The following is a 25,683-nucleotide window of genomic DNA, read 5'->3' as shown; positions in this document are numbered from 1 at the left end:
AGCAACCCACCTGATCATGCTGTATTTTTTATATAATTATATATATATGGTTGAAAATTGTAGAGTCGGACTGATGGTGCAGTAACCGGTAAACCCCACTTTATATCAGCAACTACAATATCACAACCACACACTGAGAATCAAAAGCTAATTATTTTTTAAGTAAAAGAGCACCAAGGAGTGGTATAAATATATATATATGTATATATATATATAGAGATAGATATACTGTAGCCTATTTCTGTGTGTCTCCCCAACAACTATCTTGCTGTTTAAATTTAAATAGATGAGAAAGCAGCACTCACACAGAGATGAACTTGTTAGATTGCAGTTAGCAAGCTCAACCACGAGGGGCCGGTGGCGGGCCCATTTTGTAAATGGCAGCAGTAAAGTTTCTGGGTATACAAGCTCCGGGGTACTTACGTCAGCAGCAGACATGTCTGAGGGCTGAGCATTCTGGGAGTTATAGCACTTTCCACAAAGTAGTTATTTATAATAATAAACCTGTAGATTGTACGCTGGGTTGAGCGGAGCCCTCCTCACCTGTTGTTTCTGTATGTCATCTTGTTATGTTATATACTAATTGTTTTGTCCTGTCTACCCTTTGTACCGCGCTATGGAATCTGATGGCACTATATAAAACAATAAATAACACTACTACAACCATTAATACTTATTGGGAAAGGCTGGTACCCCAGAGCCTTTTGGATACCATGTTAGTGTGGCTGCCGTGGGATGTAGAATCTCCCTCCACCTATTGGCCAGTGCTGGGAACTCTCCTGGTTTGGCCCGGATCCTCCGGGTCGCGGGGTCCTGACTCGCCCCACTCCCTGCCCATTTCCCCCAGAGTCAGCGGGAACGCCCCCGACGCCAGCAGGCAGTCCCGGGCTCCTGGCCGCGTCCCGCAAGGGTAGGCTCCAAGTAGCCGTGCTCATGACTAGATCACCATACAGGTCAGGGGGTGAGGTGAGCCCACCCCGGATTGGGTGCAAACATAGCTGCTAAACAGGGCTGGTCCCAGACCAAAGAGCCCCCCACGCAAGAAGCCTCTTTGTCGCCCTAAACCAATGCCCTCCATGGCGTCGCTGCAGACAGATCTCTTGTGCCCTCCTGCCCGGTACCAAACCTGCCTGGTATGATGTCATTTTTGGCTCTACATTGGGGTATGATGTAATTCTCTGGCCCTACACTGGGGTATGATGTCACTCTCTGGCCCTGGTGACAATGCCTGATGGTTTAACTGCTTGGTCCCGGTCTGTAGACACTGGTCTAAAAAAGCAGGACTTTCAAGATAAAACCCAGAGAGTTGGGTGGTGGTGACCTGGGTGAGGGACATTGTCGGTAAACGCATCCGCTTGTGGCCAATACAGAATATATTAACAATTACCATGACTTCTAGATACCCCGAGCAGCACTCACACTCCGGCCACAAACTCCCAGCATGCTCAGTGTATGTACATACTTATATATGAGAAATATAGCCATGTACTCTAGGGAATACAACTCCCATCATGCTCAGTGTATGTATGTTATTTATATATTATTTATTGATTTATATAGCGCTATCATATTCCGTGGCGCTGTACAACGGGTAGACAGGACATAACAAAATGTTCTATGGATTACAACTCCCACAACGCCCAGTCAAGGTATGTAAATAATAACCCAATAACTCGACATTCACGACAATGTACCGAGCAAATAAAGTTTTGTTCCGTGAGCTGCAACTCCAACCAGTCACAGCCGGCGGTGTAAACAGCGCTTTTCTGCGCTCCACAGACATGTGACCTGGCTGAGCATGATGGTGGTTGCAGCCAGCAGTAGCCCTGCTGGCTGCCCCCTCGGCACGGGGGGAGGAGCCCGCCGACAGCAGGAAGAGGAAATGGGGGAGTGCGCTCTCCGTGCACCGACTTCGTAAAGGGCTGCAGGAGCAGAGTAGTTGCTGCAGGGATGGACACCCAGCAGGAGCTGCTGGTCTTTGCCAACTGGAGCACCCTGCTGGTGTGCATGGTGCTGAAATTCCCGCAGATCCTGTCTGTCATGGCGGCCAAGTCCGCGGAGGGGCTCAGCCTGAACAGTGTGCTGCTGGAGCTCAGCGGGTGAGAGCGGGCATGTGAAAGGGTTAAAGAGGGCACTGAATCTGTACACCCCCCCCCATGATCTGTACCCCCTGCAACCCCTACTACCCCCAGCCTGCACACAGTTACCGGGGGGGGAGGGGGGGTCATCAACAGCCTGCGTCCTATTTACTAAGCCTTCATACTCTGTCCGTATTGTAACAGAAACCCTGCACCTGCGGCAGGCATTACGGTGGCTGGATGTCATGGGAGTCGCGGTTCACATCTTGTGCTTTGTGAATAATCCAGTGTTTCATCACAAAAACTTTCAGTCCAAATATTGCAACTTAATTAACAGAGCCCTAATATCAGGGCAAATGACCGTTAATTATTATTATTATTATAATTATTAAAGCCAGCATGCAATCACTGGGGCCACAAACTCTTCCGCATTATTTTATATAAAGCTGATCATCCACTTTTAGACTTGGTCCAATTGTATTATTGATGCAGATATTATTTATATTGTTATTATTAGTATTTTTTATATGATCTTATTCATATGAATATATTATCTGTTATTATGATTTGTATTATTTATATTTTATTCACATGAATCAATATATTAGTTGTTATAAATAATTATATTTTATTCATATGAATATATTAGTTATTATTATTATTAAAAGTATTGTTATTTATATCATTTATAAGAATGGGTTGAGGGTTGGCTGTTAGACTCACGGCTCCCTACACACGGGTATTGTTCCGCAGGCGTGTGCCTTCCCTGGGGTTATCGTGTCCCGTCATTATATGGGGTCCGCACCATAGATTATTAGATAGTCCCCGCGTTAAAACGTTTGCTTAGAACGTGAAGGAGGGGGCTCGCTGGCTTTAACCTGACGTTTTTATTCCGCTAGATTCCTCGTGTTTCTGCGATATCAGATTTACTACGACTACCCCATGGAAACCTACCTGGAGTATCCCATGCTCATCGCACAAGGTGTGTAAGGACTGCTGGCGGGTTTGTGATGAATACGTTTTTTCTTTTGGGGTTTTTATCGTTATTTTGTGTTTCAGATGCTGTTCTTTTACTGTTTATTTTTCACTTCAGTGGAAGCCTGAAGAGCGCGGTGACCTACGTGGGCATGTATCCTTTCTGTTATGGCAAGAGAGAGACTGTAGTAGAAGTTGATACCTTTTATTTGCCCAAGTGAATTGGCGATGGCCGAGGATTCCACTTCTATTGTATTTATATAGTAAACATGCAAACCATATACAGTGTATATAATATAGGCTACGTCCCTTTGCACCTTTTACTCCTGGCCCTACGATGATCGGTGGTTACTGGGTCGTCGGCCATTGCTCTCTGTAAGTTTTGTAGATTGCTGCTCTTCCCGCCGGGGGGAGATTCAGTTCCTGGAAATGGATACTGCTGGGAAGTTAGAGAAGTTTGTAAAACCTTTCAAGGGAACAAGGAATCGATTCACTCCGCTTTCTGGTCTCCAAAGACCCCTCTTCAGAAGTTGTGTTGAATGTGAGAGCGATAATAGAGAAAGAGCCCCTTCGGTGGAGTATATTCAGCCGGGTCAATGCAGACGGGAGCTTTAGCCAAATGACTGCTTCGTATTCCCACGTTACTGAATCCCAGCCAGAGAACCGAAGAAGGGCTCGCTAAGTGCTGGCAGAAAGTTCGCTCTTACGGTTGGGTTTTATTACTGGCCGGGTCTGATCTCACTTATTATTTAGTAATAATTAGTATCGTACGTTTGATCCAGGAAAAACCTTTTAGCTTTTGAAGTCAAGAAGTAACCGTGAAACGTACATCCTAAAAGCTGCCGGTGCCGAGCGGTAGATTAGTTACGGGGTTCCGTAGAGTACTGCCGTGTATTAAATCCTGAGTAACTCGCAGACACGTTATCTTTGTATCCTTCCGCATTTAATACAGTGTGACGGTAAAGATACCAGCTCCATACTAACAATTCCGCACGTTATTAAATATGCTTTTCAGGGGCGTTCCGCTGATGTTATCACCTTAACCTCAGATAAGGTTTGTGGCGTTATGGAACCTGTTGGTCCTGCGGAAATGGATGATTGACGTGGCGCTGGTGAGCTCCGTGTGAATGAGGACTTTAGCCGTTAGATATATAGTGGTATTGAGTATCTACGCCGCGTCCCGCATGCAGTTTTGGGAGTCTAATAGTATTATTGGGATTTACAAACTGAAGGCCAGGTTAGAGATTGATCCCGGATCTCATTTTTGCTTCCTAATCTCCTTTGGCCAACTTGGGCTGTAAACTTGTAGCAGGCCCTTGGAGGCATTTATTGCACGGGCGTAACTCAGAGAGCTTTCCTTGCGTGTTGGTTCTGCACGGCTCTGGGCTAGCGAGGTTGTGGTCTTTACGGAATCATCTCAAGGACATTGAGGGCTAACGGTTCTTCCTGCTCCCCTTCGATCAAGCGTTAACCGCGCACAGTTAAGGCAATAAACATTTGGAAGATCTAAATTTAAAAAAAAACCACACCTTTTCTTCCAGCAAAAAAATTTGAATGAGACAAACCGCTTCGATGAGTCTGGGACTAGGAATGGTGTTGCTTATGTAGCAGACCCTGTTGCGTAGACCTCCATTGATGGTGCTTCAGGGTTACTTTTGTATCGAGAGAGCGTATGTCTTTTGAGGCAAGAAGCTTTTTATGTGACCTGTTGACAGTACTCTATTTCAAGAAGAATAGTGTATTTTAGTTAAACGTTGTGCTTTCTGCTGTTTTTATACACATTATCGTGAAATGTAAGAATATGTGAAACATTCATACATAAACACCCAGCAGCCACCCTGAACTCCGGGAAAAGAAGGACTGTCCAACCAAGAGAAGGACACTTGTCAACATTTTGCCCATCCCTACTTGGTGTGAATTGCTCATTCTGGCTTTCATACGACACCCAAGCGGTTTATGTTTTTAAATTTGGGCTTTTTTTACTTTTTTTTTTGTCACTAAAAAGCTCTGTAACTTGGCTCTCTCTGCAGTCATTTACAGGCGCCTGCTTGGTTTAAATTTCTGCCTCTGGCCTCGGCCGTCAGTCAAATAATCCGCCCTCAGGTGGAATTTCTAGGGTAAGAGGTTTCCAAAATCCACTTTCAAAGTCCCCACGTCTGCTTCACTGGCTAAACCGGTTCTAAATGGTGTGGGAGAGAATAAGAAGGCTTTCCGTCGCCCGAACTCCCTATTCCCACAAACCACTATCTGGCTTCACATATACCGGAATGTGCAACGGCAATGCCTCTTCAAAGTCACCGCTCTACAAAGCTCGGGGGAGAAGAAAAGCTGCATTGTTTATTGATGATGGGGTTAATTCACTAAATGGTTGCGGTGACTACTCATCTTACCACAAGTCACCGAAACCAGGTGTTTTGTGAACAGATCTGATTGTGTGCATGGAAGCCGTGCGTTATTGTGTGGACATCACAACTGTTACACCAGGGCTCAACAAATCTCAGGTGCCAGGTCGCCATGGCAAAACCAGCAATCGGGTTTTGGGGGTATAAAACATATCTGGGGGTAAAAGGTATATCAGGGGGCTCAGTTGCATATCACTGGCATATAAGAGGTATAAGGCATATATGGGGGCACAGTGGCAAGCTGGGGGTCAGATGTGCATAACCGGGGGTAGTTTGGTAAATAAAAAAAATTTAAACAAGGCTTTTTTCTCATAGTTTTTATTAAATATGAAAAATAGTTAACATATGAATTAATATTTACTAATAACTTTGTATTAAGACCTAGTTTGAGAAACTCAGTGTTTGGGTTCTTGTAGCTCTTATTATTATGTCAGTAAAATAAGAAGGTGAATAGAGAGAGAGAGAGGCCATTGCAATAAAGAGATGAAAGTGTAAATTGTACGTTTTTTATTACATTATTTTAAATTGAAAAAAAAAAAAAATTTTTATCCGATTAATCGAAAAAATAATCGGCCAACTAATCGATTATTAAAATAATCGGCCAACTAATCGATTATTAAAATAATCGGCCAACTAATCGATTATTAAAATAATCGTTAGTTGCAGCCCTAATACATACATACATTCATTCATTCGTACATACATACATTTGTCGCACACCTCTCCAGTACTTAAGAGGTCTTTAGTAACAAACTTGTTCAAACAGTATCATTAAGGTGAAAGCAAGTATGAACTTTAAACAGGGTTCCATGGGGGGTCCAATGATCGCACCCCTATTTAGTAAAGGTTGGAGAAATCCACCGCCATGGGGGGCTGGCATCGCACTAGACTAGGGGATTGGTGCCCGCCGCATTAATAACGTGTATTTAATAAAATTCTATTTATTTGAATGCTACCTGCTTAACTTGTTCTTTGGGGGATTATATATTATTCATGTTCCTTCCCAGAATCTATGTACGGTGATCAGCGCTTCGAGCAAAGTCCTTCAGCTCCAGTACCTGTGGAAGACTAAGGATTCGGGCCAGGCCAGCGCCCTGACGTGGGCTTTTGCCACATACACCAGCGCAAGTAAGAAACATGGTCTAAAGCTACATTTTAACAAAGCTCTTACATTCTTACGGTATTTATTATTAATCGTTTTGGCCGTCAGTGGGTACATCCCTAATGCCATAACTGTTTGTCTTCGCAGCTAGAATATTTACCACTTTGATGACCACAGGAGACAAGGCTGGTACGTGATACATTAAACCGACTCATTCACACATTCCGCTCTGCCACTGCTTAACGCGCGGCGATAAACCTTTTCAATTATCTTTAAGGTCCCAACCGACCATTACTGCTTTATTCCGATGTATTGGGAATGAAGGACATTCCGTATTAAATGCGTTTTCCTCTGCAGTTCTGCTCCGGTTTGTCGTGGTGTTATTTCTGAACGCGTGGGTCACCCTGGTAATAATGAAATACAAGAAGAGGAAGAGCACGAAAGTCGAATAATCCCATTATTACGCCGCGGGTACGGCACCTCGGAAGCATTCCGCTCCCATCATCTTTCGGTGTAGCAGCGCATGACGGAGCAACGCTTGCATTTCTTGTCTGTACGTTACATGCACACTGCGGCTTGCGGAGCTCTTCTGGTTTGGGTTAGAGCGAGGTTATGGGTGTACTCTATTTTTTATATAATTACTATATTTTATATAACGCTTATTAGCCTGATCCCTGTCCCAGACTGCGGTGGATTTTGCTACCTTTCAGTTGCGCATGTCCTGTTACACTAAAGGCTAAAGAGAGGATCTTATTTTTGTAATGATTTTTATTAAGGTTCATGGGTCAGCTTAACCATACACGGCGCACCATTTATTACACAAAAACAGCAGAAAACTATTGTGTTTTATTCAGTGGAATGTATTGTATGTAAAAATGATACCAATAAAAGCAAATGTGCAGAATGGTAATGGGCTGTTTTGCATTTAATGAAAATACACCATAATTAAACCATAAACATTTTAACCCCTTCAATCCCAGGGGTTTTTGGTAGCTCAAAGCCCAGAGCAATTTTGCCATTTTTGCGCTCTCGGTTCAGAGATTCTCTTTTCCTGTGAGTAGTGTACCCATGTAAACTATATATTGTTTTTTCAAGGAGAGATAGAGCTTTCTTTTGATATCATAGTTGGATGATTAGCTGAAAATTTAGAATGAGAAATTTAGTAAAAACTAGAGAAAATTAGAAAAAATGATTTTTTTTACATTTTCCCTCTGAATCCTTACAAACGTAGGTAAAGTGATGGAAAATCCCCTCCAAGTTTATCAATTCAGGTGTCCTGATTTAAGAAATACCTAATTTATATAGATTTTCCATACTTTCCCAGCACCAGGGAGCATACTATAAGGTGTCAGATATTTTATCACAGAAAACATGTATTTCTATATTCTGTGATTTTACACAAAATGGAGTCAGAGCCATTTTATTTTATTTAATTATGTAGTGATTATTTCTTTTTGTCCTTGTTCCCTCTATAATTGAGAACAAAGGAGTATTCATGTATAATGATGTTTCAGGGTATATAAGATACAATTAATGTTATCTTCCGTGAGAAAGTTAAGGAGTAGACGCTGCATATCTTTAGAAATGTAACTTGGAATGGGGGATACATGGTAAGACTACCAAGACCTGAGTTACTATCTAGGAAGTAACATTTGGCGATTAGGGTGACCAAGGATAAATTCCAAACACATATGTAATGGTTTTAAATTAATTCTTAGACCAGAGCGTCTCTTACAGGTAAATTAAGAAATTACAACGGTGTAAATATGAGTAGAAATTCTAATTATAATGGGTAAAACCCACCGTTATGATTGGAGAATTCCTACCAAAAGGTGGAGGCTATGATAATTAGCCCTGTCTTTAAAAGCTTATGTCTTTAAGAAAAGAAAAAAAAAAAAAAGATCGCACCCTGAAATGGACAGACCCTGAAGGACTTATTCACCAAATTTACCCCAGAGAATTGGAATCTTAAGATCCTGGCACCATATTTCACTCTTAGAGTTACTTGGAGTCCTAACCTATATAATTTGTAGAAAGTTATATTCTTGCCCACTTAATTTCTTGACAATGAATCTGGATTAATTTCTACAAGGACCAGTTGGACCACAGGAACAAGTGGTGGTAAATATAATTGTTTTATTATTCTGAATAGAGGTGAATTGTGTCTTCTTCATATAGAATTCCCTGTTTCCGGGAAATAGTATATTGCATTATTGTATATGACGGCTTGTGAGACTGCAGCTTATAACCCGTGATAATAACAATAATGAAAAAGGTATTTTTACCTATAGACGAAGTTTGACATTATTTGCATTTATTAGGAACCTCACTAATACTCTTAGACACAAACAAATTATTTTTAATTTGTCATATTAGTTAAACTAATATAAGAGAGATAGTGATATTTTTATTACTGCCCTGATTATTATCAATTTTTGGTTGCTGAGTGGCCTGGAAATTAATTGTGCGTTAGACTCATAAAATAACGATTCATATTGATAACTATCGATAATATACTGTATTTGAATTGATTCATTTTTCACATGTTTTAAGAATTTTGTGTTTTATATTATGCACTGTGTGACTCGTAGATATTTTATAAATTGTGTTTACAATAAATATTTTTATTGACTATCGTGGCGATATATATCTAATTTGAATTATAATTTTCGGCGATCTGAAAGAATTTAGGATCGGAGATAAAATATATCCTTAAATTAATATTGTGGATGTGGTACTACAAGATTTGGTAGCGTCGTTATTTTGTGTGTGTGACAAAATATTGGTTTTGCCTATTTTGTCTCATTAATATCCCTAACAAAGGTGTACATTTTTTGTATAATTGTTATGCCTATGGCTTAACGGGTTTGGGGGTTGTGAACAGGGGCAGGAGGGTTACACTGGCTAGATGTTATTCTAGGGCAATGGGATGTAAGGTTTTTTTAATTATTTTTTTATATATATATATTTTTTAATATCTTTTTTTACACAAAACTGGTTAGAGGTCCTCTTAGGGACCTCCTGAACATGCCAGTGATATGTACATCACAGCTCACATAATTTTTTTTTAGTATTTATATTTTAATGATTTTTTTTTTACTATTTTTTAAATGAATAAACTTTTTTTTTCTGCTTTTCTGTTTCAGGACGAGAGGGGGAGTGAGAGACATGGTTTCTCACTCCCCTCCCCGCGATCCCCCTGCATCGATCACACTGTGATCTCTATGCAAGGGATATCCTGTCCTCCGATGACCTTCCGGGTTATGTCAGCAGTGACGCAACGCGGAAGGGAATGCCCGATCATGCAGGAAGCTGTTACAGCAGAAAGCTGGCGATGCCGGCTTCTGCTGTCAGTGGGGAGTTGACAGCCTGGTCTCCTGTGCAGTGGCAGGGATGTGTCCCTGATGCTACAAGAAAGGCTGGACGTACCGGGACGTCCAAAGGGGTTTCTTAATAGGCGTTTTTTGGACGTCCCGGTACGTCTATAGGGGATTGAAGGGGTTAAGGACAGAGCTCTTTATTTTTTTGTACTCTTCGTGACAATGGCTGTTAACATTTCTGCGGTGCTCATGTTTAGCTGTAATTTTCTTCTCATTTACTGAACCCACGTTATATATTTTTTTCAAGACGGTACATGCAGTACCTGCATTCAACCTGCAGGGGAGCTAAAAGTTCTCAGGAGAGTCTGGAGAGACCCTCTTGGAAACTTGTTAAAATTTTAATGTGTGCCGCCATCTTGCTAGAGGCAAGGCCTCTCACTATGGCACCATATTTCAACAGCACCACTTGGGAGAAGAAATTGATTCTCGTCGAGGGGTTAATAGAATGTAACAATTACCAAGGATAGTTACTTCTGCCCCTCTATCCAGATCATAGTGATTACAGGAGCAGCTTCCCAATCAACCTAAATACTATAAACCATTTACCACGGCTTTTACTTGCATGAATTTAGCTTTACGTGTAGTAAACAGCTTATACATTGAGAAGGAAAATTTCCTTGTTATATTTGTTATGTAAAATATTACTCTGGGTTAAATAACTGCATATAGTCGCTGGCAGGTGTAAGGAAAGCCACTTGTTCCCGATGAACGATATCTTATACCCAGGGCGAGAGCGTCAGCGTTAGATGAAGGAAGGTCACTCGGAACAATAAAGTTTGTTCAATGCATAGAATACATATCTGGTCGTTCTGGAACTCCACAACGAGCTTTACTTACGGGATGGGGCTTCATGGTCTCCGGGGGAGCGCCGGGTGATTCAGCCCTCGCCTTCCGCTCTTCAGAACCCGAATGCATTATTCTGAGATGATGGACAATTCACAAGATTTATATCCGTCATCAATTCCTCCTTTAAAGTAAAAAAAACTGCGACCCCGTATTTAGGATTTATAAATATGTTGGTGATTTTCTAGCTTTAACCATTCCTACTACCACCGCTGTTGTCTATTATGAATTCATTTATGTTCAAGTACTGGAATATCTAGGTTTAATCTATCAGTATATATACTTTGGGTTTACAGTCAATACTATCAGTTGTCCAGAATGATATATGCCAGGGGCGTCCAACCTGCGGCCTTCCAGCTGCTGCAGGACTACATCTCCCATAATGTTAAGGGGCTAGCAGAGGAGGATGGGAGATGTAGTCCTGCAGCAGCTGGAGGGCCGCAGGTTGGGTTCCCCTGATTTATGCAGTCACCGTCCCAATACTTACACCTCCATCCACACGCTGCAGGGCAACACGTTACGTGTTCTCGTTAATACAGAATGTCAAAACATGGAATTTGATGGCAGATAAACATTCAGCTAATTATTCCTGCTATAAAAACTCCTAATCCTAATTCAGTCCTCACTCTTGTCATACATTCGGCACAGCCTTACACGTCAGCATAAGATTAAGCAGTTAAGGGCTTGAAACATATAAGACATTGTTTCTTTCCACCAGGACAACGCCTGTAAGTGGCAAAAATAACTGCACTTTTTTGCATACGCCTCTAGTCGCCCAGCGTTTCATTTATTGTTGGCGTGGAGGCATATCCTGGTTTTATATCCGCTAATGACCGGTGGGAGGCCCGGTGACTACAGCCTAAAGTCCAAGAGGGGCTTGTGTTTTGGAATCCGAAGCAAGGTGGGAGCTGTTACACCTAACCCATGCGTTCTAAAATTCGCTCACTCTATTAGCCTCTACAACACCTGCTGGTTAACCATTCCACTTATCTACCACCCTTTCAGTAAAGTGAAAATAATTCCATGCTTTGTCTGGAGATTGAATCCATGCTCCCAGACAGATGGGAATTCTACCAGTGCTAAGTAAAAGTTGAAACCAGGACAAAAAAGACAGATGTGGTCAATTAGCCATGCAATAACTCATGGGGATAGTTGGAAATATTACATATCGACAGATCATGTAACCAGAGAATAACCGGATGACTTCATTAAATCAAGACACAGGAACTGAAGGCTACATGTTATAGTTTATTGTCAATATGGTTAACATCTTATCATACTGTTTTCTGTATAAAACATGCAGTTTCAGGGATATTTATGAGTACAGAATGAAGGAGCCCACATAAATTATATATATTTATATTTTTTTATAAGACCATGTAAAAATAGTTCAAAGCAAGTGCCTCTCAGGGGGCCTTACTTTTTTTTTTTTCCAATTTCATCCCAACTACACATTTTCCAAAATGCCGTATTTGAAATGTCTCTGAATACCCAGAGAAAACTTTGCCAAATATTAAAATACATCTACAGCAGGGGTTGGGAATTTGCGGCTCCGGAGACAAAAATGAGCTGCAACTCCCGTGGTCCTCCGCTAGCCAAGCTCTCGTCTCTGCGGGGCCTTGAGGAGGATCATGGGAGTTGTAGTCCATAAGTGGCTGGAGGACCACATACGATAAACTCCTTCCTGACATACAGTATGAATGAAGCTTGTGAAAGCCCTTGTATGTGCGTGTGCAAGGAACACTTAAAAAAATATATATAAATCACAGATGCGCCTTTGTTGTAAGAAATAAAAACATACCTAGAATGCTAAAGAAGGCCAAAACGGGTCGTAGCACTTAATGAAGAGAATTAAAGAACAAAGTGAATCGCAAGGAGGTCTTTTTAGGATTAAGGTGTAAGAACCGAAAGAGACGTTGGCTCCGATCCATTCTGTTTACATGTTTTCAAACACTTTCAGCGTCTCTAAGATGACTTGACTACATTCAGAAGACAGTGATCTGGTACGTCTGCAAATAACGCGCTGCCTCCTCCCGGCTGGAAACAAGCGTTGGAATGGTCAAAAAATTAAAAAAGTTTGACGTCTTTAAGGCAGCCGGAGAGTTCATGGAAGATAACGGTTTTCAATAAGAAGAGGAAAAGGTTTCAGGGTCTATTAAATCTTAGACAAGATGCTCAGCACTTGCATGCAATTTATTTTTTTTGTGTCCCTGTACAAAAGGACCAATAATGATTCGACTCTATGGCTTCGTACGTGTGCATAGTTACAACCGCGGCGGGTAACGGTATCTCAGTCAACGAGTACAAAAATAAAAGTGTGGCGTTCTCACCAAGCCCCTCGCGGTACATTACAACAGAACTATATACACAGTAGAATGGCCGCTCCGTCGGGTGCTCTTTGCTTGGCCGCTGTTGAAATATCGGTGGGTGACGGATCTGTACAGAGCACCGGCACGCTACGGATCCGTCGGTTGTGATCTCTGCACCGAGTAATCCATCCGTTACAACGTAGTGTAGAATTTTCGACGAGAGGAGAGGCGTTTGTAGGGCTGGAGTTACGCTTCATCGCTACCCAAGAAAAAGATGGCGTCTCCAACTAAAACCGCTGGGTCTCCTTCGGCGCTGGAAGCACCTTCCGTACATACGTTGCTTCCGCTCCGCGGCGGGCTGGAAGGTGAATGAAGAGCTCGGAAGCCGAAAAAGGGAAAATCCTTGTTACGATTCTATGTATCCCAGTGTGAATGGTGACCATCCGCAGGATCCAAAGCCACTGGTCAGATAACATTATTTCTATATATTTATATATTGCAGCAACAATTGTGTAAACCTCTGATATATATAGCACAGTCTCTTAGGAAAAAATATATATATAGTTTTGTTGTTTTTTTTGTCTGATTTCGGGATGCTCAGTCTTATTTACTTAAACTGGAAGAAAACCGTCTTGAAGTGAGCCTGCATTCACGGAAGGCAGTTAGCTGCAAAAGAAATAAAAACAAAAAGACAACGTCAGAGACAGAATAAAGGGACATCCACCGTTTTCACATCGTCAAAGCTTTCGGTAATCGCCTACAGCAGCCATTCTTTCCTGCTGGAATATCTAGTGTTACCCCCCAGGCAACGATGCTGCCTTTAAAATGTGATATTACATTAAATGCACAAAATGTGGGGGTCTGTAAGGTGAGATATCTGGTTTTACAACATAAGGCCATAATGCTTAATCCCTTAATGACGGGCTCAAATTGCATTGTTTTCAATGGGTTTAGGGACCTCCCATTATCCTTAAGGGGTTAAATATCCCTTTCGTTTTGTATTTTTTTTCACGTTTTGTATATATTTTATGTTTTATAACATGTAGCAGTGACCTCATTCAATTTGAATCTATACGCTTGTATCATCACGTTCCTTTAAAGAATAACCCTGTGAGAGGGTCAGAATTTCTTACACCAGTACCCAATAGATGGCACAAATACTACACAAACTGCCGGTGTTGTGTATTATTGTGCTATTTCACACACACTGGGGTGCTTTTGTCACATTATCATTCAGCGGCTGCATTAGACACAACGGAAAAACCACAAACATGCGGCAAACGACAAAACTTACCTGTGAAGAATGAAAACACCTGGCATAAAGAAGAAAGCGGACACGAGGGACGCAGCGCGATACGCACACACTTACTTCTTATTCATTGATATTTAATGTGCTTTGGCAAAGCTTCTAGGTTGGAAAACAATCATTTAAAAATAAAGATGTTAAAATCTTTAACCTGTTCTGTAATAATATAGTATTGTAGCTCTGAAAGATGTATCCCGGTTGGCTGCGCATGTAACAGCGGGGTAACGCTTGGTAACATATTTTCTACCACGTGCAGAACACAGGAGAATGATTTAGAGGAATACCCAGAATGTTCCGTCTCGGAAAATGAGTAACAAAACTAGCATTTAACATGAGTTTTTCTAAGAGTTTCCCCCCAATAGTTTATAGGTTCCCTCTGGCATTCCAGATAACAATAATGGCCGACGTATCAAGGAGCGGACTGGATGCTGCCCACACTGTAATGCACAACACTACAAACCCAAAGCAAAACACACAACACACACCAAGTCACAACTCATGCTAATGATGATCTTTACAGACCCGTGTTGCTGGTAAGATAAGGGAACTTTGAAGAAACCATCCTCAATTGAACTATGCATTATGCAGGGCTGCCACAGCCTCTCTCACAGGAGAGCCCTGCTGGCTTTTCATAAGGTAAAGCTGAGCACTGCTACAGCACTGGCTAGCACGAGTCCCAGGGGGTCTGACGAGACCCCTGTGCAGACGCAGAATGCACTCGGGGGGATTTCAATGAGAATGCTTTCCTGCCAGCCACAGGCGGTGCAAGATCCGAGAGCATGGCGGGGGCTACACCTTTACATTAATATGCTGCGGGGGGGGTCTATATGGGACACTAAACTGCATCAATCACTACATAAACTATTAGCCGTCTGCGGGTAGCTGCTGGTTTGGAGTTTACAGTATTCATTGTAGAAATCAGGCAAAGTCATGCGCAGGATCACGGCCGACTAAAGAGTCTTCACTTTAGTAACACACCATACAAAACGCAGGCAGGCAGGCCACACTCGATGAGCGTGCACTCCGAGCGTGTGTTACCCAGCTTACGTCTTCAGAAATCAAACACATCCTCGTCGTCATCCTCTACATCATCCAGAGACCAATCCCAATCGTTAAATGCCAGATCAAGTAATCTGTAAAGGAGTACGCGGTTTAGGGATTAGAGGACAGGATTAGGCGCCCCGGGTGTCTCAGGGCATCGATACAGGCGACACGGAGGAAAGGGGGACGTTACTCGACTACCGATACAGCGATCCTAACGTAATGTTCCCAGCTCTGAGGGATCATCAGCCACTCAGCCAAGCAGTTCTTATCTACGGTGCTTTTATAGGGTGAGATTTTACAGAAGACTCTTCACCAACAATGGCCGATGTCACCGCCTCCTCGTTACCGTGGTGACGGGGCCAAACAGGAGTGAGACTGTAATCTTTGCCGATAAAACACGAGGAGCTGGAGATAAGGTTGACGGCTGCGCTTCTTTCTTGTAGCACTTCCAGTGCCCGGCCCACGGGTAGCAACGGGCCACCAACTTCCCTGCCATCTGTAAGCCACAAACCATTGGACAGATGATGGATTGACACGGCATCAATTTGACTGAGCGAGGAGGAATTACAGGATATTTTCTCAAGGAACTCGTTTTACAAGAAGACGGAATGCTAACGAAACACAGTGTGCCAAGTCGTCCAATCACCATAACGACTGACGAAATGCCCCGGCGGATTCCGTCGGCTCCGGAGGTAATTAAGACCACTGGCCAAGTATTCAATGTATACCGTACCGTTTCAGGAAGACCGTGTTTCATCCGTGTATGTAAAAGCGGTTTGGTTAGCATGTTGTATAGCCGTGCTTTAGACGGGTCTCTAAAAGGTACTGATCCTCAGCAGATCTGACTTTGTGTTCTTTCAGTTTATACAGCAAAAACTTTTTAGTGGCTTTCTTGTCTCGTCAATTAAGTGTTCCTGGCACAAAGTATGAATGAGACAACATATTGCCTCCTGAGGACACAGGGATAAAAACTACAAATATGGCCGAAGGGTGGGATGAGCGTTCACCAAGGATATTTCCCACGGGGACCTTTACGGTAAATCCACATTAATGGATTACGGGTCCAAGAGAACAAACTGGGACAGAGAACAGGCGGCCGAGTTACAGAGGTTACAAAACCCCCCGCAGCGTGTAAGTATCCACGGAGCCAAGCGTGCCGGGTTATCTCATAAGCAACAGCCTACAGGGCACTAGAAAAAGCAACTCTTACTTACTGTTGCAAATGGAAATTGTTAGGGAAAACTATCAATGGAGTATGATCCGAAGAGCAGGACCGGCGCTAAGGACAAAAATTAGTATGAAGAGAGGACACAATGAGTACGGAGCCGTTTGGATTACCCTCTCACCTAATAGCGGGGTAATGGAAGCTGCACATAGCAAGTTGGAGTGTTAACCTGTTGCAAAGCAGCACAGGTACGGGGATACTAACGGATTCCTGTACATTACGCACAAGCATGTATTCCGTGCAGCGAGCGGAGCGGATTACCTCAACCTCTTATGATCTACGATAAGAACCAAGTGTTATGAACAAGATCAGGGAGACGTCGGGGGACGGTGCAAGCACTCTCTTTGCAGACAGGGAGCTTCGTTAGGCATTATGAGAACACTAAGGGTTAACCATGCTCCCAGCCAGCACTCCAACGCACATACATGTGTTTTCAGTGTCTTGGAAATGTATTTCCATCATAGTGATTCTATCACTGAAGTACAAAATGCACACTGAAATTTTGTTCTGCCTCGTATTATATTTAAAAATATTGGAACTATTTAGTGTAACGTTGGTTATATATATATATATATATATATATATATATATATATATATATATATATATAATGGGAATATAATATATATATATAAAATAGGAAAATAAACTGTTGATTGAACCCCTAGGCATTAAAACTTTTTGGTGCAGTATCAGCTTTTTTGTGGGTCACTAATGAACCGGCAGGATTGAGATGAAATCTTCGACTGGGTCGTTTTGGGACATTAACATTTTCAGTCTTGAGCCGACCTAATCTTGCCTTGTGTTTGGGATCACAGTCCTCCTGAAAGGTGAATTTCCTCCAAGTCTGCTACATCTATTCTTCACTAGAGTTTTACCAAGTTGGCCAGGCCTTGCTGATGAGAAGTACCCCCCGCGTGACGCTGCCACAGTTGGGACGGTGTGTTTGGAGGCATGGGCAGCGGCACCACACGCAGCTCTTTCTCCACACCTCGGCTGGGGCACTTTCACACATTCTCTGTATTCTCCTGGGTGCTGCCAAATGATACCGTTTTAAATACTGGCTTCTTTCTCTTTATATACTTTGCTGATGCCCAATAGCTCGATTCCCAACTATGTAGCTCCTTCCAGGCGATTGCTGCCCTCTACGTAGCGGCTCTTAAATTTTCCTATCTTTTCTTGCCAGTGCTTGAGCTACTTACACTCAAATATTATTTCATACAATTTTCCCAATATATGCACCTGTATAGTTATTAAGGATCTTTATTTTAATATGATCTACACGTGGGGACACCAATGGTAAGGTAATTGACCCTGCTAGCACAACTTATTTCATCTGAGTAAACTGGGAGCTCCCATAACACAGGGGTTCGATATCTATGCGTGCATAGATTCTTCTTCAAATTTTACAAAAATCATTCACTTTCCAATAATTAATTGTGAGTATCGGGATTTTAAAATAAGAAAAGAAAAAATAAGAAAAAAAGAAAATTTCAGTGCATCATCCGCAGTGTATACGAGAGTGGGTACACGTGTCTATCTCTACTTGCACACATAAACACTAATGGAAACAACTAAACACAAAGATTGTAAATGTAGAATCTCTTGGTTGGAATGGATTTATTTAAGATGGTTTTGTTTTTGTCTCAGAAAATCTGTTTTCCTGACGCAGAATATGTTATCTGGACTTTCGGAGAGCTTGTAACAATATCTTAATGGAGATCGCCCCCTGCCAATCTGTAATAAATTCCAGCACAGGCCGCGTGATGTAGTAAGACAGGGCAGCATCGTGTTATAAGACACGGGGGGGGGGGGGGGGGACATCTCGGTGGTTGAAGCCATACCTGGGTTTGTTTGGAGGAAGCTGTCGGCTGGGTCGTCTCATGGACTGGTTCTGCTGTACCTTCATGGAAGTTCTCGGAGAGGATTTAGCAAAAGGGTCAGGGGTCGGAGGCTTCTTGGGAATTTTTTTCACCAGCCGACTCACCCACTTCTGCTGCTCCTCTGTTGAATTTGCTAGTAAGAGAAGGTTCTTTGCCGTAGAAATATCATAGTTTACTGGGGAAAAAAATATTTAAAAATGAATGAATCTGCACATATATGAAGTGCATCAATTATTAACGTGAAACAGTCCATATATTGTCTACACTGGTTTTATACATCAGTCAGCACACGCGGAAACAGTTCATATAACTGGGTTTCCATCAGACCTGCAATCACTTACACTTACATTTGCCTGTTCATCTTGGACTATAAAACACGGGTAAATTACATACCTTTGCAAGGTGCTATTATCTCTTCTTTCTTATCCATGTGGTCTTTGTGGCATTTGATATGGCAGCGCCGGCACTCGAGCGCAGGAGGGGGTTTGAACATGTGCCACAGGGGCTTCATACATGCCTCGCAGCTGGTAGGGAAATGGTAGAGAGTGGGAATAAACTCGTGCCCTTTGTGACAAATGTAATTCGACTTCTCCAACGGATCAAGTGGGAATTCTTGCTCTTTTTTGCTTTCTCCTTCATTGGCGTATAAAATCTAGAAGAACGGAAAAATATTAACTTGTGCTTCCAAACAGGCAAATGCCCAACGAACCTGCACGGTAGCAAAGCATTTTGTTTCTAAGGGAGAACACTATTCTGTAATACAGTTGATGGTAAAAGGGTCCAGATATGTTAACAATAAATTAACATTCAAAAAGGAAAACAAAACTATCAAGGTTTTCTTCACCCTCGATAACTAAATACTGGCTCGATTATATGCCGCACCCTAAAAGTTTGGTGCTATTTTAAAGAAAAAAATACACATTAGTGGAATGGTAAAACAGTATTTTACCCAATGAACAGGAATACATGTATTGACGTATTGTAACATTTTTGGTATCTATTACGCAGTTAGTCAGCATAGGTTATATACAGAAATTTGAAAAGCCAATAGCCATTTTAAGGTCCCCCTATATTCATAATGCACCTTACCTTTCGATATGCCACACTGCCCCCTGATATGCCACTCTGCCCCCCCCCCCAGATATGCTTCATGCCCCCTAGAAATGCCACTCCTACCAATGCATCCCCAGACTCCCTGGTGTTTAGCAGGGGCGGCCGGTGGATGTCTCCGTGATGAGCGCAGACAACCTCCGCCAGGGCTTCTCCATCAAAGAACCCCCGGGGCTGTCTGCGTGGATCGCAAGGACATTCGCTGACGAAGCAGACAACCTCTGTTTCCGGCACTTCCACCGGGGCTTCTATGGTGGAGCACCGGATGGTTATGTCACACAAGCGCTCCGTCATAGAAGTGCCCGCAGCGGAGGTTCCACCGGCTGCCGGAGAGGAGGATCCAGGTCCCCTGCAGCGCAGCGGGAGATCTGGATCTTAACACTTGCCCGGGCGCCTGGAACTGCATGTCTTGTGCGTCGGGAGATACTAATTGTGCTAAACCCCGATTATAGGCCTTAAAGTGGGGGGGGAAAGTGCAGCCTATATTTGGGACAATACGGTACTACTTCTCCCTTTATGTTCTATCCCACGTCCATAACGTGTCACAGGGAAGGTCTGGGCAACAAATGCTAATTACCTGGAATATCCGAGGAATTTCTTTGACGTCAGCTCGATACACGTCTGTCTGGGTAACTGCCCGAACGTGGAATAATTTACTGTGAATACGAAGGATTCAAACTTTAGGTAACAATAATGAAAGTATCATTTAACAATAATAATTAACACCTACCGATTGAATAAATTTAAATTAAACGAATATACAAAAGCCTGTATCATCCACAGTGTTAATTATTGAGGTACTGCACAGATACCCCGTCCCTGTCCTAGCATGACCGGTTCAGATCCAGTCCATACACAGACTTACATATAAAGAGGGGGAAATGCGTGTCTTAGCACAATGATTTTCAAACGGGACATCTTCCAAGCAAGGCATACAATAATAGAAAAGGGCATCTTCTAGACGTGTCACATGAATTACATGTCTCGGCCTCTCTTCGCCATTAAAACCTCCAAAGAGAATGGGTTTGAACACGCGCCTGTTGTCAGACGTCTATAGGATCGGGTGCATTATCACGCGTGTCTCTTACCTACAACAGCATGAGAGTAGAAGGTACTTACTCGATATCTAACACCATGTACGGGTTGGACTGTTCTTTATCCTGCTCGCTGTCGTAAAATAGGATCTTCTTGCTGCTCACCACCACGTACTATCACAAAGCAAAGCATGAACGGTGAAGAACTGACTCTAAACAACGTATACCTAAACACCGTGCAGGCTATGAAACAGTTACTGTAGGCAAATGAGATTATAAATGGCGCCATCGCATGAAGCCCATCACAAAATGTTCTGATCCGATTCTACCACGTAATCCCAGAGGTAAAGAAAAAGATCTTGGTTTTAAAAGTCTTGCAGACTTTCCATAAGTATCCCACGTAAAGCAAAGTACAATAATGATTTAACCACGCATGTTATTGAACAGTTTGAGTTGAGACCATTTATTGGGCCAATATAGAAAAAGAGGTAAAGTTACACAAACTTTCTGGAGCCCAGACGTCTCTTCTTCAGATGCAAACAGGAGACGTCGGAAGTCCTGGAAGCTTAGGTCAGTTTACAATTTTTTGTATAGTTATCCCAATAAAAAGGTCAACTTTTACAAACTATTTTCTTTTCTTTTATGCCAACACATCAAGAGCCATTTTTCTCTAATTTACAAAGGTAAGAGCTTGCAGGGCGATACTAGACTCTGTATTCCTTTTAGAGAGGGACCTTAGTAGGATGAAGGGATGTAGGAGGACTTCCTGGACAAAATTGTTTGCTAACTTCTAAACCAAATTACACTAAAATAAATAAAATAAAGACTCTGTGATATAGATAGAACTTACCTTTTTAATCCACCCAAACTTCTTTGTGTTGCGCACGGGGAGCGACAGCCACCCCTCCAGCCTGGACTCTGCAGGAGCGACAGATAACAAGTTAGCCTCCAAACGATTACCGGGGCATTTAACCGGCAGCTCACGGTCCTTTTCTTAGGACATATCAACCAATCAACACACTAGCAGCACGCTAGTCCAAGGCATAAGCATACCAGGCAGGCGAACCCAAAGCGAGCTGGTGGCCCAATTTCAATTACTAGCAAACAAGGACTTATCAACTAAGCACTGCTGTGATATATCTGAAAAAACCCTGAAAAAGGCGTTCTTGTTTTCTAGTAATTGGAAATAACCGTTTATAAGAAACATCCCCCCAGATCCTGTAATCCCATATCGTGAGGCTTCTTGTTTTAACAGCGAAAACACGGCGTTGTGCGTATTAGTGTGAACGGTCAGCTGCTACACATTTAAGCTCGTCATTCCAACCCATCCGGATACAACCTATACCAAGAGAGATAGCAACAAAGTTCATTGAAGTGAGAACGTGGACTCCTGTGAGTGTCCGTGACAAGCCCACATCCGGCATTCTGTAAGGAAAGAAGTTTGTGCGGTCCGGTGCGTCTTCATGGAAGCTCGCTCAGAAGGATGTACATACGGGGTTAAACTGAATAAAGGGGATAACTGCACTCAACTACATTTTCCTTACCAATTAAGTGTTTATGACTCTTCCCATCGCACAACACTCACCAGCCCGCACCCAACCTCTATGTTTGGATCTTCTACACCTGCTATGGACATTTCTTCTACTTGTAGGCCACCCTAACATTCACAAATACATCTAATACAAGCAACCGGCACGGAAGGACCCGGGGCAGCATCTATCAAACGCACACCTCCATGACATAAATGACTGGCTCGCGGACACTTAGAAACTCAGCGCGATCCCCCTTGCCGCACACGATATTACCGATAAAATTGCGAGCGGAAATTTTAAGCCATAAAATCCAGAATGTGTACAGAGAGCATGCAGTCAGTAACCATGCGATGCCTTGTCCAAAGGTGTAACAAGTGAAAACACGGGTGTTAAGTAGGGGGCAAGGGGAGAACATCAGAGGAGCACACGGTGCGGCACACGGTTGCACAGCGATGTCACCTTCACCGCCATCGCTATCGGGCTCGGTAGGGGCTTGTGCGCAGGGGGACGGATCCTCCTCAGAATCAGAGTCAGAATCAGAGTCGAGAAGCAAGCGAGAACGCGAGGGCTTAGTGGCAATGCTGACAGAAGTGGAGGAACGCTGGTAGGTGAAGGACATGGACTCCGTCGTACGGGACTGAGTGATGTGAACTGAAAACCCACAGTAGAACAGGAGGGAAAGTGCGGAAGAGAAGTTAAACTTTGTAAGTAGAGACGGGGAACAAAACAGAAGTTTGATTAAAAAGAAACAAAAAGACGTGATCACAGTCACCGCGAGCCAATTTACATCTGAAGAGGTCGGCTTCAGTAAAGAAAGGACTGCGGGAAAACAGGGAAAGGATGAGAATAGTAAACCCCGCGGCTTTCTATATGCCCACCATTTGTTGTACTGGAACTAAATGAAATTTGCCCCTCCGATCGGAAGCCTATTGCGCATGTGTTTGTGTACATACACATTACAGTTCTGGTATATCCAGGGTGGCAGATTCGGAGGCGTTCCAATGGAGCTCTCAATTCTATACAAGTGTTAGATTCTTTTTAAGTTTTACAGAAAGACATGAAAATAGCAAGAAGTTGCTACTCTATAGAGAAAATAAAAAAAGATGTGCTGTTCTTGTAAGGCTTTTAGGCAGAAGATGATGTTTGCACTTGGCCGGTTACCTGGAAATCCATCGTCTGCGTCGGTGTCGCCATGTCCGCTCCCAATGCTCGTGCTGTCAAGGCCTATGTGGATATTCTGCAGTTGGGAGCGGAGTTGCTCGATGTCGCTGTCCTTGCTGTCCAGCACCATCTGCAGCTCGATACGGACCTGGCTTTCATCTGCTATTTGCTGTTGGGGAAAGTGCCGCAGGTTACGCCGGGGACCTTTAATAACGCAGCGCTCAGACACGGTAATTGGTGCCCCGCCCGAATGTTAATGAATGTAGAAACCATTCCTTGCTTACCGCCTGCATTTCATTCATCTCTCTCTGGTATTTGATGACGAGCTGCGTCAGCTTCTCCCGCTCGGATTTCAGTTCCAGTTGGAGCTTCCGGTTCTCCTTCTCCTTCCTTCGCACATCATTGTCCGGACCGCTCTTGGTGGGAATCTTCCGATTCATTATCTCCGCCAGCTTGTTAACAGCCTGGGAATGGTGAACAATGGCGGTTAGTTCCGGGTCTCAAAAACGCATGACATATCCCATTACGTTTCCACCCAGTTTACTCCTAAAAAGAGGTCTAAATACACAGAAAATGAAAAACACAACATTAAAGAGAAATAAGCGCCAAAGATCCTGAGAATGCAAAACCATGCAACATATGGGGATAGTAACGGCTCATGGGGTATCTTTTTCAGAAATGCAGATATGCAGAAAAACTACTACTACTTCTTCTTGTTGAACGCTTGCACCTTGTATCTGCGTACGTCAATCCTTAACAACTCATGCTAAACGCTGGGACCGAGGAACAGAAGCCACCAGTACATTTACAGCAAGTCAGTTAATGGTTTTAGATGTAATGTAAGAGTTTTCCTTTACTGAGAGTGGTAGATAAGTGGAACAGCCTCCCAGCAGTAACTAAAGTAGGGAGCAAATTTAACATGCCTGCATCTTTAACAAGATGAGACCAAGTACTGATTAAGGTCAGAGTCTCTACATCAGGAAAAACAGGCCAACTAGACGGCCTAACGGGTCTTATTCTATGTTTCATTCGTTGCTATGGGATGAAACCTCCGCAGATACCTGAGTTTTCAGAGTCCTCTCATTAAGCAGCTGCTTCTCGAACTGTGTTTTGAGGATACCGACGCTAGATTCCTCCTCTTTCAGATGGTGAATTTCTGTAAAAACATTTAAATATTATGCTCCTCAATTACATGCAGTAAATCGGTACATTCATACGCTAGAAATCAGCATTCCTATGTGAAGTAAATTTCATTTTTATAATGCCACTGCTCTATGTAGTAATAGGGGGCCAGTCCTGCTGCTCTATGTAGTAATAGGGGGCCAGTCCTGCTGCTCTATGTAGTAATAGGGGGCCAGTCCTGCTGCTCTATGTAGTAATAGGGGGCCAGTCCTGCTGCTCTATGTAGTAATAGGGGGCCAGTCCTGCTGCTCTATGTAGTAATAGGGGGCCAGTCCTGCTGCTCTATGCAGTAATAGGGGGCCAGTCCTGCTGCTCTATGTAGTAATAGGGGGCCAGTCCTGCTGCTCTATGTAGTAATAGGGGGCCAGTCCTGCTGCTCTATGTAGTAATAGGGGGCCAGTCCTGCTGCTCTATGTAGTAATAGGGGGCCAGTCCTGCTGCTCTATGTAGTAATAGGGGGCCAGTCCTGCTGCTCTATGTAGTAATAGGGGCCAGTCCTGCTGCTCTATGTAGTAATACAGGGCCAATCCTGCTGCTCTATGTAGTAATAGAGGGCCAATCCTGCTGCTCTATGTAGTAATAGAGGGCAAATCCTGCTGCTCTATGTAGTAATAGGGGGCCAGTCCTGCTGCTCTATGTAGTAATAGGGGCCAGTCCTGCTGCTCTATGTAGTAATAGAGGGCCAGTCCTGCTGCTCTATGTAGTAATAGGGACCAGTCCTGCTGCTCTATGTAGTAATAGGGGCCAGTCCTGCTGCTCTATGTAGTAATAGGGGCCAGATGTAAACACACTTGCTTCTTTCCTCTCTTTCACTTAATGACTTACGTTCCTGAGCTTCCTTCAGTTTGTTGTTTAATTCTTCCTTCTCGTTAGCCAGATTGCCCACATCAATAGTCAGGGTCCTGTTGGCTTCTTCAAGCTGTGAGGAATGGTTTAAAAATGTGTTATGAATTACACAAGAATATAGATCACAAGTTGTTTTAGAGAATACCCAGTGGTTGGGGAAATCTTCTGTGTTTACTAAAATCAAAGTCAATTACTATTCTTTCGGCAACTGAAATGAATGTTATATATTATGTATGACTAAATAATCCAGGGTTATTAACCATATATGTGA

At 43.0% G+C, this 25,683-nt stretch overlaps 2 protein-coding genes across 2 annotated transcripts in view; one reads left to right on the top strand and one right to left on the bottom strand.

The window, feature by feature from the left end:
* The first annotated feature begins 1,950 nt into the window (after positions 1 to 1,950).
* LOC149288356 (solute carrier family 66 member 3-like) lies at positions 1,951 to 7,009 on the top strand. The gene is made up of 7 exons (XM_089491923.1): positions 1,951 to 2,099; positions 2,978 to 3,060; positions 3,138 to 3,207; positions 4,108 to 4,165; positions 6,463 to 6,583; positions 6,705 to 6,746; positions 6,915 to 7,009. The coding sequence occupies exons 1-7, from the start codon at positions 1,951 to 1,953 to the stop codon at positions 7,007 to 7,009; spliced, it is 618 nt and encodes a 205-aa protein (XP_089348049.1).
* An 8,437-nt stretch (positions 7,010 to 15,446) lies between these two features.
* The window catches only part of LOC149288355 (rho-associated protein kinase 2-like), a 37,198-nt gene continuing 26,961 nt past the window's right edge, over positions 15,447 to 25,683 (bottom strand). Inside the window, exons 21-31 of the mRNA XM_089491885.1 lie at positions 25,392 to 25,485; positions 24,446 to 24,540; positions 23,669 to 23,848; positions 23,385 to 23,553; positions 22,692 to 22,874; positions 21,542 to 21,609; positions 20,777 to 20,865; positions 20,235 to 20,313; positions 18,941 to 19,199; positions 18,509 to 18,722; positions 15,447 to 15,528 (exon numbers count right to left, since the gene is read on the bottom strand). Of these exons, the coding sequence (XP_089348011.1) occupies positions 15,447 to 15,528; positions 18,509 to 18,722; positions 18,941 to 19,199; positions 20,235 to 20,313; positions 20,777 to 20,865; positions 21,542 to 21,609; positions 22,692 to 22,874; positions 23,385 to 23,553; positions 23,669 to 23,848; positions 24,446 to 24,540; positions 25,392 to 25,485 (1,512 nt within the window). The remainder of the gene's footprint in view (positions 15,529 to 18,508; positions 18,723 to 18,940; positions 19,200 to 20,234; positions 20,314 to 20,776; positions 20,866 to 21,541; positions 21,610 to 22,691; positions 22,875 to 23,384; positions 23,554 to 23,668; positions 23,849 to 24,445; positions 24,541 to 25,391; positions 25,486 to 25,683) is intronic.

Source organism: Sceloporus occidentalis, unplaced genomic scaffold (genome assembly GCF_023333645.1).
Source record: "Sceloporus occidentalis isolate IW3139 unplaced genomic scaffold, rSceOcc1.0.p SCAF_52, whole genome shotgun sequence".
NCBI classification, from domain to species: Eukaryota; Metazoa; Chordata; class Lepidosauria; order Squamata; family Phrynosomatidae; genus Sceloporus; species Sceloporus occidentalis.
This window is presented reverse-complemented; position numbering and strand designations above follow the sequence as displayed.